At 42.9% G+C, this 17,461-nt stretch overlaps 1 protein-coding gene across 2 annotated transcripts in view; it reads right to left on the reverse strand.

Moving 5' to 3' along the window:
* LOC137525255 (titin homolog) overlaps positions 1-17,461 on the reverse strand; it is a 106,110-nt gene that overhangs the window by 88,088 nt on the left and 561 nt on the right. For both annotated transcript variants that reach the window (XM_068246280.1, XM_068246279.1), the window contains exons 2-9: positions 4,380-4,428; positions 4,107-4,283; positions 3,913-4,017; positions 3,747-3,818; positions 2,709-2,792; positions 2,243-2,368; positions 1,633-2,139; positions 1,397-1,521 (exon numbers count right to left, since the gene is read on the reverse strand). In XM_068246280.1, coding sequence (XP_068102381.1) covers positions 1,732-2,139; positions 2,243-2,368; positions 2,709-2,792; positions 3,747-3,818; positions 3,913-4,017; positions 4,107-4,283; positions 4,380-4,428 — 1,021 coding nt within the window. In that variant the 3' untranslated portion in view covers positions 1,397-1,521; positions 1,633-1,731. The remainder of the gene's footprint in view (positions 1-1,396; positions 1,522-1,632; positions 2,140-2,242; positions 2,369-2,708; positions 2,793-3,746; positions 3,819-3,912; positions 4,018-4,106; positions 4,284-4,379; positions 4,429-17,461) is intronic.

A 17,461-nucleotide genomic window follows, 5' to 3' on the forward strand; every position in this document is an offset into this window, starting at 1 on the left:
AGTCCTGACTCAGACAGGAAGTGACTACAGTGTGACCCTCACTGATAAGAAATTCCCCTCTTTTACCTCTTACTTGCTCTCAGAAGCCATTTTCTGCTAGGAAAGTGTTTTATAGTTGGAATTTCTTATCAGTGAGGGTCACACTGTAGTCACTTCCTGTCTGAGTCAGGACTGAGTCAGCCACTTTTCGCGAAAAAGAGGCCTAACTCATGATGTCAGCAGTTACAGACATGATGATTGGCTCTTGTGTGCACATGTGACCATTGCAGACGCAGTGCATGCTGGGTATGGCCTGGAACCCACGATCGCTATCACTAATCGCAATATTTGCTAGCGTTTTGTATGAGTGATTTCATGAACTTTTTCTGGTGATTTCGGTAGCGATTTAAAAAAGTGTAAGCGTTTTGCTAGCGATTGTTTAGCGATTGTAATTCTGATTGGTCCTTTCAATTTTAATTTTGTTACAGTGTGCAGTAATGTAAAAATGCTAGCAAACTCACTCTGTGCAGGTTTTGATGAGTGATTACGCCAGAGTTTATATACATTACATGGCAGAAACGCTAAATGGTAAAAATGCATGTCCTGCATTTGTGATTTTGGTAATCGCTCCAGTGGAATTTGGCCATTAGCGTTCAGGGAGCAATTCAAACCGCTAGCGATTTCCTTAAACGCTCAGCTAATGTTAATGGATGGGCCAAATTGCACTGGAGCGACTACGATTACCAAATCGCAAAACGCAGGACATGCAGCATTTTTGGCGTTTAGCGGTTCTGCAATGTAAAGTATATCATCGCTGCCATAATCGTTTGCTAGCGTTTTGACGTGACTGCACACTGTAACACAACTAAAATGAATTGAAAGGACCAATCAGAATTAAAACGCTAATTGATACACAACTGCTGGCAAATTGAATACACTTTTAAAATCGCTCCTGAAAACGCTCATGAAATCGCTTGCAAACCACTCATACAAACCGCTAGCGATTGCGATTTGCATCTGTCTCAGGTTTCCTTTGTTACACAGTAGTACTATACTCTACATATGGACTCCCCGCAGAGCTGTAGGGAATCCACTGAGAATGTTGTGCACATTTCACACAGACGTGTGGTCTATAACCCATAAACCTGGTTCTGATTGTGCATGACTAAGTTGTAAATAATGGAGAATGAGGGGAGTCTTCCTTTGAGTACCTGCACAGCACTCTTACATGTACCCACATTTTGTAGCTACTACATAACTCAGAATCTAATAGTACTGTACTGTATACGAGGGCAAAAGTCAAAGTACGTGGACATTCATGCCTTTACTCGCCATCACGTTTTCATAATGAACCTAGAAAACAATAGACGTTGTACAAGATGATAATTAATATACACATGACATATCTATCCATTACCTGACTGCTCAAAAGTGTCATGTTTTTCCTCAATGCCCACAATTGAATCTTGGTCTATGTATGGCCTTAGGGCTTCTTCATAGTCCTTAAAATAAACACGTACTCCACAGTTGCCGGTTTTTTGTCTGTGAAATATTAGAAAACATCATTACCAAACATAGTAAGTAATGTCAGTTATAATTTCCCACATACGAGTTACCATATAATAGTATCATAATATGCTTCACATCACTTACTTCTGTTTTACGTCCTGTGTTATTTTATTACACACATCCCTTTTAATATCTTGAATGCGTTTTTTTACATTCCCCACGTCTCGCTTACATTCACCAACACTATTCACAGCCTCTGTAATATCTTGCCATTTTTTTTAATTTCCAGTAGCTATCAGTCGATGGCTTTAAATTCCCTTGAAGTTTATCAAAAAAAGGAATGAGACTCTCAACTAAAGCCACATTTTCTTGAAAGGAAAAACGTGCGTTTCTTTCCTGCGTCTTTTTCTTGGCAACTGTTGCTACAGGTTGCTCATCAACACTGTCACACGAAACATCATCATTTTTGGGCACTTGTTGTTTTTTCTTGCTTTTATTTACATCACCACTCTCTTGTACTGCAGCTTTTCCTTTGCCATTTTGGCTTCCACTCTCTTGTGTGTTGTCTTCGTTTGATGCTCGCTGACCTCCATATATTTTTTGCTCGAACTCATTCCCACCATAAAAATATTCTTCTGCTTGTTCCTCATGCTGTAAAAGCAAGTGAATACATGGTCATTAGTACATTTGTGCTGCATACAACATAAGTGCATACGGTGGTCACGTGCAATCTAGGCTACATGTTTGTGCTTACGTTTGGATCTTGTGCTGTACACCGTTTTTTGCCTTGCATTCGGCTTTCTTCACTTTCTTGCATTGTTTGTTTTGTATCCAATTGTTTTGCTTTTGTCTTGGATGTATTGTTGGCATGATCTTTCAACTACAAAACAAAGTACAACATTCATTGTTGCAAACCTTACTTGCACAGTATTATAAGAGAGAAAGAGAAAGAGAGAGAGAAAGAAAGAGAGAGAGAGAAAGAGAGAGAAAGAGAAAGAGAGAGAGAGAGAGAGAGAGAAAAAGAAAGAGAAAGAGAGAAAGAGAGAGAGAAAGAAAGAGAGAAAGAGAGAGAAAGAGAAAGAGAGAGAGAAAGAGAGAGAAAGAGAAAGAGAAAGAGAAAGAAAGAGAGAAAGAAAGAGAAAGAGAAAAAGAGAGAGAGAGAACAAAATAGCAATGGAAAGGCAATGATGTGACTACATAAAAAGCAGAACAAAACTAACCTTTTTGATGCGATCACCAGAATATTTGTTTTGTATCATTCTTCCTCCATCCACTTTACTGGGAGTGTACTGTGTTTCATGTCCCTAAAGGTGGGCCAAAAGACAATACTGTATTAGCCATACATCATAAATGGAAGTGAAATGGACAAATCTGTACTCCAATAATCATCATGCTATTTCTTAAATTGTTCTTTTCTTTTAGACATTACATATCCTAACTTGAAAATGAAACGGACATATTACAGAGTCATTACATCCATGACTTGATGTCCTTGTGTAAATTATGTCATGTGCGACACATTACATGTTTCATGGGTTGAGAATATCAACAGCAATGTCGACACTACAGCTGCACATACACAGATGTGTTGACGCATGCATAATCATATACCTTACAGAGTATAATGGTATTTTGGTGTGGGTTAATAAAAATCATGGCCATCACATTCTTTATTATTATGTCGGTACACGGCACTTATGTACGATCTGTAAACCACTAGTGTATGGTTTTTTGTGGAAAGAACGCAGACAACCCCAGGCCCTGTAATGCTCCCAGACAGACATCCTGTGTGGGCACACACACTGAGTGCTGGGCCATAGTCAACTCCTGTTCCGTTAAGGAATGGCACACTGTCAAGTTTGTCAAACACTGGCTCGGAGTTGCCATGTCCAAGCACCACCTCTTGTCAACAAAAATACACAACACACACAGGCTTCAAAAACATCGTGGCCCTTGGGCCCACTAAGGACCGTCCTTGAGATATACTATGTTATCTCTATTAGTGCTGTGATATTAATAATTAGACGTATAGATATTTTGAACAGTGGTCGTCATTAACAGATTGTTGCACAATCCTAAATAAATGACATCATGTGACGTAGTACGTGGCTGCTTACAGTGTCACCATTGTAGCTTCACATCCATTTGTAACATACGCTAATACTTGACATGTGTGGACCAGCTCACAATCTCAAGGTTTCCTAATATTACCAAATATCATGAGCTATGGACATATACTGCACATCAAGTACACATACCTTCACCATTTCTTTGGCTTGTTGTGGTGTTTGTAGAGATACTTTTCTATGCTGCTGAGGATGACGTTTGTCCTATGTAAAGGAACACAAGGTCCACCATCACATATAAGTATTACATATGATTGTAAGAAAATACACACATGTATGAAATGATAACGTGACTCACACTATGCTTTGGGTTGGGGTTCTGTTGTGTAGTTGCACCTAATCCTGCTGTGGAATTATTCTTACTCTTTGCACAGAAGGAGCCCTTTTGCATTGTAACATTTTTCTGAAATATGTGCAAACAAAAATTCCTCCTGATTAACCCATAAGGTAGCCTTTCAACAATGTGAAACATACATGTGAATTTTGGATTACCTTTGACTTTAACATGACATGATGGCTTGGCACACCCATATCCTCCCGTGTGTGCTCCATTTGCGTGACATGATGGCTTGCCACACCCATATCCTCCCGTGTGTGCTCCATTTGCGTGACATGATGGCTTGCCACACCCATATCCTCCCGTGTGTGCTCCATTTGCGTGACATCAACCTTTAACATACAACACAACACATTTATAACCAATACACATTACCTACATATGCATATGTGCATTGATGTGAATATCCCATAACAAAGTATACATACATCTTCTTCTGAGTCATATATATGAAAAAGATTCGATGGGACTGTGAACCTAAAGAAAATATTCACATATGTCAATTACTCAGAGGTCATTGCAATACACATGAAAAAAGGTAAACATACTATAAACAATACCATGACCTTCATGTATTCCTTTGATCCCATAGGAGTAAGAGTGCTTAGCCTCTCTCTCCTTCACTAATTGATAGTGGGATATAATTCTTCTGCAAGAAGAAGATTTGTATTTATGCACATGTCTAACACAACCAGTGTGTTATCTGTGTGGCTTGCAAACCAGGCAGGGATGGAGCTGTCCGGATCTGTTCAGGTAATGAGTTCCACAACGTAGCGGCAGCATGACACAAGGCTCTGGGCCAAAAATGTACAACGTGGACTCTGGCCTAGTGCACACCAGAGCGGTTCTGCTGCGGTTTGCGATCCGCTTGCGGGTGCGGATCCGCTAGGGTAATGTATTTCAATGGGCTGGTGCACACCAGAGCGGGAGGCGTTTTGCAGAAACGCATACTCCCGGGCTGCTGCAGATTTTGGATTGCGGATGCGTTTCTGCCTCAATGTTAAGTATAGGAAAACCGCAAACCGCTCTGAAAAACGGCACTTCAGAGCGGTTTGCCAGGCGTTTTTTGTTACAGTAGCTGTTCAGTACAACACAATACATGAAATCTACTATACCAAAACCGCTACACAAAACCGCAAAACGCTAGCTGAAACGCTGCAGAAAAATAAGAAAAAGCGTTTCAAAATCTGCTAGCATTTTGCGGATCTGCTAGCGGTTTTTGGTGTGCACCAGGCCTCTGAGTATGACTAGATGATTAAAAGGTGTGGATATGAAATTGCAGGGATTGTTACGCAGCTGCAACATTTATTGGCTTTATCGTAGAAACATATTATTCTGGAATTGCAATGTCATTATGGAACTCTTGAATGGGACACTCTATTGTATCGGTAGGCAAATAATTGAGTGCGTGACTAGCGTTATGTGGGAGTGAAGAGGTTGGTTGTTTATCAGTCTGGCAGTGTATTAAAGAGACTCCGTAACAAAAATTGCATCCTGTTTTTTATCATCCTACAAGTTCCAAAAGCTATTCTAATGTGTTCTGGCTTACTGCAGCACTTTATACTATCACTGTCTCTGTAATAAATCAATGTATCTTTCCCTTGTCAGACTTGTCAGCCTGTGTCTGGAAGGCTGCCAAGTTCTTCAGTGTTGTGGTTCTGCTATGAACTCCCCCTTCCAGGCCCCTCTATGCACAGCACACTGCCTGTGTGTTGTTTAGATTAGAGCAGCTTCTCTCTTCTCTCTCTTATCTTTTACAAGCTGGATAAATCGTCCTCTGAGCTGGCTGGGCTTTCACATACTGAAGAATTACAGACAAGGGCAAAGCTGTTTGCAGGAAGAAAAGAGCAGCCTGAAACTTCAGTGCATGAGAGATGCAGGGGGAAAGAAACACACAATGGGCTCTATTCTCAATGAGTTTCCGCATGCGGTAAAGTACATGCGGGAAGTTTGCACCCAAAATACCGGCAAGTTGGGATTCTCAAAATGTTCCGCATGTTTTTTCCGCATGCGGAAAAAGTGTGATAAAAGTGCGGGATTCATGCGGTAAAATTTCCGCAAAAGTCGGTATTTTCCGCAATAAAAGATCAATTCTCAAAGATGTTCAGGCGCATCATTTCTTCGTTAATTACCGAATTTTTATCACCTACAAGAAGTAGGTGATATATTCCGCATCCCATTGACTGTAATGAAGTGTGGAGGCTTAAGGGCTGTGCTTGGTGGACTTTAACTTTTTTTTTTTAAACACTTTTTCATGCGACCTTTTTACCGCATGATTCCCGCATGAATAATGCCTGTTTCCGCATCTTTTTTCACGCATGCGGAAAACATGCGGAAAATATTAGTGAATCTGGAAATTTTGCGGCGTTTTCCGCATGCGCTTAATTTCCGCACAAATAAAAAATACCGCACATGCTTTTGAGAATAGAGCCCAATGGGCTCTATTCTCAAAGACTTCCCGCATGCGGTAAAGTACATGCGGGAAGTTTGCACCCAAAATACCGTCAAGTTGGAATTCTCAAAATGTTCCGCATGTTTTTTCTGCATGCGGAAAAAGTGTGGTAAAAGTGCGGGATTCTTGCGGAAAACTTTCCGCAAAAGTCGGTATTTTCCGCAATAAAAGATCAATTCTCAAAAATGTTCAGGCGCATCATTTCGTCGTTAATTACCGATTTTTTTATCACCTACAAGTAGTAGGTGATATATTCCGCATCCCATTGACTTTAATAAAGTGTGGAGGCTTAAGGGCTGTGCTTGCTGGACTTTAACTTTTTTTTTTAAACACTTTTTCATGCGTCCTTTTTACCGCATGATTCCCGCATGAATAATGGCTGTTTCCGCATCTTTTTTCCCGCATGCGGAAAACATGCGGAAAATATTAGTGAATGCTGAAAAAATGCAGAGTTTACCGCTGGCGGGAATATAGCGGTAAAATTTTGCGGAAAATCTGGCTCTTTGAGAATAGAGCCCATTGATCTCTTGAGATTCAAAAGGAAGGCTGTATACAGCCTGCTTGTGTATGGATGTATTTTCTATGTGTGGACATGCTGTACATCAACCTACTTCCTGTTTTGGTGGCCATTTTGTTTGTTTATAAACAAACTTTTTAAAACTGTTTTTAACCACTTTTAATGCGGCGGGGAGCGGCGAAATTGTGACAGAGGGTAATAGGAGATGTCCCCTAACGCACTGGTATGTTTACTTTTGTGCGATTTTAACAATACAGATTCTCTTCAAATGCAGGAGCACAGATGGATGGTTCAACACATACGTGATGTATGTTTAGAACCAGCCATCTGGGGTCCTGCATGTAATACACTGGAAGACTGATAAACAGGCAAAATACATCTTCCATGGGTCACAATGCTACAATTTTGATGTTGTAAGACCGCCACCATTCTTTTGGGGCCAAATGATTTATGACCTAGCTAACAAGGACAGACTTAAAGGTGCACACACACTGTACAATGTTTAAGTGAAATTTTTTCAGAATATATGCAACATCCATGCACTATAGCAGAAGCATGTGAAGTATGTTTGTAAATAATGAGTAGTGGTTTTGCAAACGCAACAGCACTGTTTTAACAACACAACATCAACAATATTCCAAAGGGAGCCCAAACATACGTTCATTAAGCATTGTACATGTTAATGATTTCTTATTTCACAAACTGACCACCAGGGGGATCTGTACAACTGGTATTTGTGTGAAACAACCAGCACAATCTAATCGCACTTCCATGTTTCTGACTGTTTCAAGTGTGAGAAATTGGTGAATTCTCCAAAAATGTTTGTTCCCCTCTTTTACATTGGACAACATAACAATGCTACTACACCACATGACAGCAGAAAGTAATCCTACTTATGAGAGATGGCAGCATGCACCGAATGCTTTACACAGTATAACATTTCTCCTTTGCTCCTTAGTTTGGCCATTACTTGCTGATGACTTACAATCACTATCCAAAAATAGCTTTAACATGCACCTAGTGAACACACAAGGCTACATGCATGATAAGCTACTCTACTATGGCAATACTGTACATCATGAGCACTTACTGCTAATTTAAAGTCTGTGTTATTGTTACACAATTGTGGCTGCTGTGACGTGTGTTTCAAACTCATGATGGTTTTGTGGCAGGATATGTTGTAACGCCAGTCAACACATGTTGGCAATGTGTGTCCGAAGTAAAGTATACATGGAAGGCACTACCTCCATCAATACACCATTAATGAAAGCCACACCCTTTGGCCACATTACACTACTAATATGGCCAAAAAGATCACGCATTAGACTTGCCATATCGCCTTCACCCACACTCCCTCATCAGTACAAGAGCCATTACTACTCCATCCCTTCTGCAACAACACACTAGGCCTCATGTCCTACAGTCGCTCGCCCTCCCATCCAAATACTAGCAGCATATGTGTAGGGAGCAGCTTGCATGAAAGAAAATGTCACATCTGCAGAAAATTCCATACACACTAATCCATGTGCTTCCATTTCATAATATACACTACACAACTATAGTATTCATTACATTCCCTACCCTGCTCCATACCAACATTTGAACTGACTACACTAGGTACAGTTCAGAGTACAGTCCACATATACAATTATTTCACATAGAGAACTACTGCATTTCAGTATGCTACACATTACGACGTCTGATAATACATCTTCCATCACAAATGCAGTGGCCAATAGAACGCTGACCTTTGGAGAAATACAGTTCGTCACACACATCAGATTTCACGTCACATGGCCATGTATCACTGGCACCAGCATGGCGGTATGTGTTGTTCAGGCCTTAATAATCTGCCCCTCGCTGCTGCAGCATGTATGGGGAAAAATGAAAACTTACACATGCTTGCTTTTGCTGCACCACACCTCGCGATCCCGACATCACCACTCACCTATTGACCTCCGATCCGATCTCTCTCTCTCTCTCTCTCTCTCTCTCTCTCCAATGCGCGCTTTGTTCTCCTTCTCTTTTTCGCCAAGCACCTGCTCCACCGCCACTCCCAAGTACGAATGGCGCCTAAACACGTCACGTGACCTTTACGCCACTTCTTCTAAAAAGGCAAGGGTTCCGGCGGGAAAACTACGCTAAATACGCCTAGGTACTTATCCGTTAGCCGGGCGCATCCGGCAGGTGGCGCTAATTACTATTCCCCCTCCAGGCCGACATGGATAGTAGGGAAAGATGGGTACTTATCCGTTAGCCGGGCGCATCCTGCAGGTGGCGCTGTCGATGTTAATTCCAATCATAATTACTTCACGTAAACCTGTGAATGTAAACGCCGGATGCGCCCGGCTTAAACAGATCAAGCCGCCGGCTTGCTTCGTGTCTCGCTCTCCTCTCCCTCTTGCCCTTTCTCGTATGAGCCTTGGGGAGGGGACATGTGTGTCCCCCCAGAGTCGCAATGCCGCGACGAACGACTCCGGGGGGACACGCATGTCCCCTCCCCAGTGTTCTATAGGAGAGAGGGCAAGGTTTACGTGAAGTAATTATGATTGGAATTAACATCAACAGCGCCACCTGCCGGATGCGCCCGGCTAACGGATAAGTACCCATCTTTCCCTACTATCCATGTCGGCCTGGAGGGGGAATAGTAATTAGCGCCACCTGCCGGATGCGCCCGGCTAACGGATAAGTACCTACGCCTATTTCCGCCAACATACCGCCATATTCCCGCACACTTTAGCCGATCACCGCACAATTACCACAACATTATCGCATACATCTCGCCTCACACCGCAAGCGAGCCGCATGAGACTTTTTTTTAATGAATGACCTCAAAACACACAATTTTCCGCAAGCGGTAATATCTCGCTACATCGGGAAATACCGCACTACCTTTTATGAATAGAGCCCATTACATTGTTGCTCTGTGGAAGCTTAAAAATGTAAGGCCTCTTTTCCACGGACTGTTGATAGCCAGTGAAATGCCTCTCAAACTCTCACAACTGCTCATAGCTGCCTGGTAACTGCTTGCTGAGCACACAGTTCAACAGTCCATGGAAAAGAGGCCTTACATAGATAAGGTGAAAACAGAGGAAAACAGGTGAAAAAGCTTTGTGAATCCTGCCAATTATCTGCACAGGTAGAGAAGGCGTGAATATACAATGAGGAGGTGCGGCTTATGGGAGGATAAAGGCGTGGCCGTGTGCAGAGAAGTGACAAGAGAGAAGTGTGGAGAGAGATACAGCAAACAGGTATTGAGGTCTATTCACAAAAGGCAGGTCAGTAAAAGCAGTTTGTTTGGTAAAATATCTCATTTGGTATTTTACACTTTTTGCTCCAAATTCACTAAAGATTTTCTGTATGAGGCAGAAGTTCTGCAATTTACCAAAACCGAAACAAAACAAGCCTGGTTCAATTCACTAAGCCCTGCTCGGTAAGTCACTTACCACAGGAGTCTCCAACTTTTATCAGCCGGGGACCGCCATTTTCCTCTTGGGCCCGCTGCTGCTGCAAGGAGGGAAGGGAGCAGGAGAGAGGCTTTCTGTAGTGGCCATCACTGTAGCCATGGGAACCGCTGTCCTGCTTCCTTCCCTCCTGCCAGCAGCCATGTGATGCGCTGCTGTAATAGAAGATGCTGCAAAGAGGAGAGGAGCTACGAGGGAATCTAATTGAGGAAGCGCCCACCAGCTCATAAGGTAACAGGAGCAGCGGCCGTGGGGTGAGAGGCCAGACCCACCACGGCCCGGCTGAAAACTGCCCACAGACCGGCAGTGGGGTGCGGCCCGGTGGTTGGGGACCCCTGACCTACCAGCTGGGGAGCAGGTCAGCAGGCAGGCAGGGAGCTGCATGTATGACTCGGGTATTATCTGCTGTGTATCCGATCATACCTTTAGCTGTGCTGCAGCCACCAGGGGGAGCTCCTGTATGCCAGAATCTTTGTGAATTGTAATTTGGGAAGGTGATCGGTAAAATCAGCTGTTTTCAGCATTGCTGAATGTGGTAATGCTTTGTGAAGAGAGCCCATTGTTGGATTATCTATCTAGATTTCTGTTATTGGCAGGGAATTCCCACTATGAGCTCTATTCTCAATGAGTTACTGCATGAGTTAAATTAGGTAGTGATAAACACAGACCAAAATATCTCCATTTTCAAATTCACAATTTTTTTTTCTCCCTAAATTACCTCATGTGGTAAAAGTGTGGTAATTACCTCAACATTTATCTCCAATTTGAGATTCTCCATTGAAAAGTTGGTGTTAAGGATTTTTTTTTTTTTTTTTTTTTTTTTTTTTTTCCCACTACAAATGGCCTGTGATAATTATCACTTCTCTGCTTTTGGCCTTCAGGATGGAGCCTTTTCAGCTTTCTCTGCTTGAGTTTATTTTTACACAGAAGGCAGAAAAAACGAGTGTCTAATCTCAGGGTGTCCTTTCAGACCTCATACAGTCTTTTAGATGATTTTATAGATGCCGAGGAGGAAATTCATCTCTGCTCTAAAAGATGAGCAACAGCATAATTACCTTTAAAGAAAAACATTTTTGTTACAGCTGATACACTGGAGATTTTTGGCTGAATTTGTATGTACTCCCTGCTTTCATGGAAGCAGACATAGGGTTAACATCCTGTGTTTACACATTAGCTGCTCTGCTGAGGCAGCCAGCTGGCACAGCTGGGATAAAATTACAGTTGTGATTAGTCACAGATGAGGGGGAATTAGACAGGCTAAATTATATAATATGGGGTACATTTCTATATGTTTTCCTTCTGTCCTGTGCAAGAGTTGAGGTCCCACTGTAAATGTGACAGGCTTTCCTGGGCCGTCTGTGTAATGGGCGGCAAGCATATGGGCTGCCCTACAGTGGTCAAAAAAGCTTTATTTCCATGCATATTACTGACAGGTTTATCACTGCACTTTTATCAAACATTTATCACACTTGGTATATTTTTAGTGAATACTCACTATTTTCACTATTTTTAGTGAATTATCCCTGGAGGTAATTTTTCACCCAAAAAAGTTACTGCACATGGTTTTGTGAATAGAGTCCAAAGGGTTAAAAACACAGCCTTGATATTGTAGGATGCTGTGTTTATTCTTCCCTGCTGCTGCCTGGGGGAGATCTGTATCTATCCACTGGCTTATCGCTTCTTCAGCTGGCTTATTGCCTATTCAAAGCAGCCGGCATTTCTTTGTCTCAATACTGGCTGCTCCTATCTTTATGAATTGACATTTATTACATTTTACGACGTGCTGGAGGTGGTCACTGCACAAGGCGGTGATTTATCTCCCTGCACGGTAAGTGTAGTTTTTCATGCAGGAAACAGCTTTCATGAATTGAGACTTTGCTACGTGGTCAGGAAAGTCAGCTGTTTTCAGCATTTAATGAATGATACTCTTTGAGTCACTGGCCCAGAATGAACATGCTTTGTCTCTGGACTGACTCCACTAGCTGGATGCTTGTTGCAGGTGTGTGCTTAGGGAAAAGAAAACAGAAAAAAACTGGCACCAGTATGCGGCAGGGATGGAACGGCCTCAGATGGGTTTACCTGCAATGTGCACCGATTGCAGAAGCGTCTTGAAGAAAGAGGAGAAGCGGGCACTGCTGCGTAAAATCCCTTTATAGTGGCCGGGTTACAGAGTGGTTGCAGTGGGGGGAGAGGGTTGCCTGACAGCTGTTTCGCAGGTATGCAACCTGCTTCTTCAGAGGCTAAAAGACATCTGCAGGAGATTCCATATTTATACATTAAGCCATCGCACTCACCATTCCAGACGTTCACCGTAACCAGCCTGAGACGCACGCCAGTGCCGGCCACTTCCTAGTCACGCCCCCCTCCTCGTCTGCACAGCATGTGAGCGGCTCCAGCCAATCAGCGAGCCGCGAGTCTCCCCGCCAATCTGCTCACTGCTCAGCTCACGTCACTGGGGGACGATCCATGGAGAGGCTCCAGCTTCTAGCAGGTCACCATGGTAACCCCGTCGCGGCTCACGTTGGCTGTGTAGTACGGATTAACCCCTGTGTTCCCATAGAAGGTACCTCCGTGGACCCAGCTGGATATGCGGTATCGCCGCAATTCCACGCAAAATGGTCCTAGTCATCGGGACTCGTCCATTGGGGCATCAGGGGTGGTTTACATAGTATGAGTGATCATTTGGCTCTATAAATAAAAAATAAAAAATAAAAATGCAAACAGTCTATATGCATACATTTATGCCTAGCATCCTGCTACATGTTACATAAAGTTGTTGTTTCCAAAAAAAAATTTTTTGAAAAAGGAAGAGAGAGAAAGGAAAATAAAAGAATAATGGACATTTAAGTAATTATTACATTCATAGCTAAGGGCAAGAGGATGATATACATTGTTGCATCAATTATACTTGTTTAGAAAGCAGTGCAGCTCATTCCTATCGTTCAATCCCAAAGGGCCACAAGCTTTAGTGACCGAGATTATCCTAGCTTCCTGCTGCAGCAACATCTGTTCCCGATCCCCACCCCTCCGGGGTACTTCCACAGTCATGATACCAGCAAAGCTCAGGCATGTAGCATTTCCATTGTGATTCTCCCTTACATGTCGGATAAGTCTACCTGCTCCTACACCTGTTCTTACTGAATTGACATGCTCTTGAAACCGGGTACACAGCATCCGAGTTGTTTGGCCAATGTAAAAACTGCCACACTGGCATAAAATACAATAAACAGTAAACTTGCTGCGACAATGCAAAAATTGCTTGATGGGTAGAACTTGACCTCCCAATCTGATGCTGCGTCCCGCTACGTATTGGTGGCAGTGATTACAATTGCCACACCTAAAGCCTCCAGTAGGTATTGATCTCTGCAACCATCCAGGTTCCTCAGGGGCAGCATATTCACTGTTAGTTATGACATCTCCCACAGTGCGAGCCCTCCTGAAAGATATGAGTGGTCTCTGTTTAGAAATGGTGGCAAGGCAGGGCTCACCCTGCAGGACATGCCAATGTCTATACAGAAATATTTTTTATTTTTTATTTATAGAGCCAAATGATCACTCATACTATGTAAACCACCCCTGATGCCCCAATGGACGAGTCCCGATGACTAGGACCATTTTGCGTGGAATTGCGGCGATACCGCATATCCAGCTGGGTCCACGGAGGTACCTTCTATGGGAACACAGGGGTTAATCCGTACTACACAGCCAACGTGAGCCGCGACGGGGTTACCATGGTGACCTGCTAGAAGCTGGAGCCTCTCCATGGATCGTCCCCCAGTGACATGAGCTGAGCAGTGAGCAGATTGGCGGGGAGACTCGCGGCTCGCTGATTGGCTGGAGCCGCTCACATGCTGTGCAGACGAGGAGGGGGGCGTGACTAGGAAGTGGCCGGCACTGGCGTGCGTCTCAGGCTGGTTACGGTGAACGTCTGGAATGGTGAGTGCGATGGCTTAATGTATAAATATGGAATCTCCTGCAGATGTCTTTTAGCCTCTGAAGAAGCAGGTTGCATACCTGCGAAACAGCTGTCAGGCAACCCTCTCCCCCCACTGCAACCACTCTGTAACCCGGCCACTATAAAGGGATTTTACGCAGCAGTGCCCGCTTCTCCTCTTTCTTCTTGTTGCAGGTGTGTGGCTCAAAAGCTCAGCATGATGTAATCCAGTGTTTTTCACAACTGTCCTTGTGACTCCCCAGCGGTGCATGTTATGCAGGCAGCCTCCCCTATGCACAGGTGGGGTAATTAGTGTCTCAGCTAGGTGGATTCCATGTAGCCGAGACACTAATTACCCCGCCTGTGCATAGGTGAGGCTGCCTGCATAACATGCACCACTGGGGAGTCACGAGGACAGGTTTGAGAATCACTGATATAATAGACTGATTTCTGAGTAGTAAAATCTGCAAAGCAGTAACTTCTCAATTAGCTATTGGAAAAGAATAGGATTATTTGAAATATCTATGTAAGTAACCGGCTGAAATACAAGATGAGGATTTGGCTACCTATTGGCTGAGTCTGTTAATGTTTAGCAATTAGTTTTACCTGTGGAAAGTACTAAGGGGGTGGCTCTTGGCCTGGCTACCTTATTCTCATCAGACATGAGGCAAGAGACCAGGCCATCTCTTCCACGAACTGTTGAGCTGTGTACACAGCGAGCAGTTGCCAGGCAGCAGTTGCCAGAGTTTGAGAGGCATTTCACTGGCTAGAAACAGTCCGTGGAAAAGAGGCCTTAGATCACCTATGTGAAATTACCTTTTTCAGGTATTTTATCCATATTGGGCTCTATTCATAAAACATTTGCAGGAAAAAAAATCTTGGAGGGAAAATACCGCATCGGTATTTTAGACTTGTGTGTGCTAATTCATATAAAAGTTTACACTTGCGATAATAGGCCGGGGAATTCCTGCACTAAACTGGTGGTGCTGCTGAGTTGTTACATTTTCTCCTGCAGAGACAGCCTTAGTATAAAGGAGGCAGCCCCAGCATCCCTTTACATGTGCATTTTCTGCCTCTCCTCCTCCTGAATCTGTCTATTTAGGTGCATACACACACCAGACTATAGTCTTTGGAAAATGAAAGATCACAGACCAATTTTACCCCCTTCCATGTAGTATGAGAGCCATACCTACAGTCTATTCTATGGAGCTGAACTCCCCATCAGAAAAATCTGCAAGATGCTGCACACAAACATGCTGCACACACTCAAAAGATCTGTTCCTGCCAAAAATCCATTCCTGCAAATTGCAATGATAGTCTATGAGATCTGCAGATCATCATACACACGATTTAACTGACATTCATCTGCAGATCAGATCCACCAGGATGGATTTTCAGATCTTCGGATGATTGCTTGATCTGCAGATGAATGTCGGTTAAATCATGTGTGTATGATGATCTGCAGATCTCATAGACTATCATTGCAATTTGCAGGAATGGATTTTTGGCAGGAACAGATCTTTTGCAGATACTGATCTTTTGTGTCTGTACAGCATCTGTGTGTGCAGCATCTTGCAAAGATTTTTTTTTTCTGATGTGTTCAGCTCCATAGAAAAGACTGTGTAGAGTATGGCTCTCATACTACATGAAGGGTGGTAAGATTGGTCTGTGATCTTTCATTTTCCAAAGACTATAGTCTGATGTGTGTATGCACCTTTAGTCTTCCTAAACAATCTAATTGCCACAGCTTACAAGAAGTTCAAGAAATGTTACACATGCAGGCTTTCTGATGTGAAATTTATCTGAAAACAGGTACCCAAGGGGTTAAACACAGCCTTGGTATTCCGGAATGCCTTGTCTGCTCTCCTCTCTCTGCAGCTGCCTGGGAGGTCTGTCTCCATTAGCTTGCCTGTTACCTCTGGCTTATTGCCTTATCTAAACAGCCAGGTTTCTCCGCACACTTTCCGTCTGCTCTAATCTTTATGAATTAACCTTCAGTGATGTGTTGTGATAATCTCCGCACAAGGCGGTAATTTCCCTGCACTGCTCAGGAATTGTAGCTTTTCATGCGGAAACAGCTTTTATGAATGCCCACTTTGCTAAATGGTCGGGAAAGTCAGTTGTTTTGAGCATTACCGCATGTGGGAATGCTTTATGAACAGAGGCCATTGTAAGCTCAAAATGAATCCGTGACTGCTAGACAGTTATTGGATGCCATGTGTGAACAACTTATGAACATGGTAAATGTATGAAGCAGAGATCTGTTTGTGGTTACACTGAGCAGAGCTGTGTTATATATCAGGCAGCTAGCCATTCAGCCATGTCACTGCTATAGGTGTTACATGTTAGGCAATTAGCCACCCAGCCATTCTAGTGATTTGTAGCAGAAGAGAAAATCAGGCCTCACCGCTAGAATGTAATGTGTGTTCTGTTCATATGAAGTTTTATAACTGACAGTTCTGTGGTAATAATGGCCACAATTCTGGTAGCTATGTGAGGTAAATTTTTTTTTGTAGGTAGGTAGGTAAAATATTTCATGAGGTATTTTGGTACTTATCCGTTAGCCGGGCGCATCCAGCAGGTGGCGACAAAACTCCACCAGTTACATCTTTCCCTACTATCCATGGCGGCCTGGAGGGGGAATAGTAATTGGCGCCACCTGCTGGATGCACCCGGCTAAAAGAAGTACCGGTATTTTTCACTTTTGTTAGCGATTCTGAAAGATTTTTCTCAATTTCCGAACATGAGGTAAATGCATAAAGTGAGGTATTTCAGCAGTAACCGTGCAGTAAATAAATAGTAGTCTTTAATTGTCTTAAGTTAAGAAAAAAAAATCTTCCAAAGACTATCCTATTTATTTTTGGATGGGGGGGGAGGAGGTGTATTTGATTATGTAGCAACCTATGAAAATTATATTTATAAGCATCCCTTCTAAAGAAAAAAATCCAGTCAATATTTGGAGTTTTTTTTTCTACCATTTTCTATTACACAGTCTGAATAGGAACTCCACTAAAAACTGCAAAATGCATACAAATTGACTTTACTGCCAGGTACAGGCAGGTCTTCAACTGATCAGTAAATTATGTGCTAACATGCCCCCTAATTTCCATGAGAATAGCTACTTTCAGTAAAATTAATGCAAA

Source organism: Hyperolius riggenbachi, chromosome 7 (genome assembly GCF_040937935.1).
Source record: "Hyperolius riggenbachi isolate aHypRig1 chromosome 7, aHypRig1.pri, whole genome shotgun sequence".
Taxonomy (NCBI): domain Eukaryota; kingdom Metazoa; phylum Chordata; class Amphibia; order Anura; family Hyperoliidae; genus Hyperolius; species Hyperolius riggenbachi.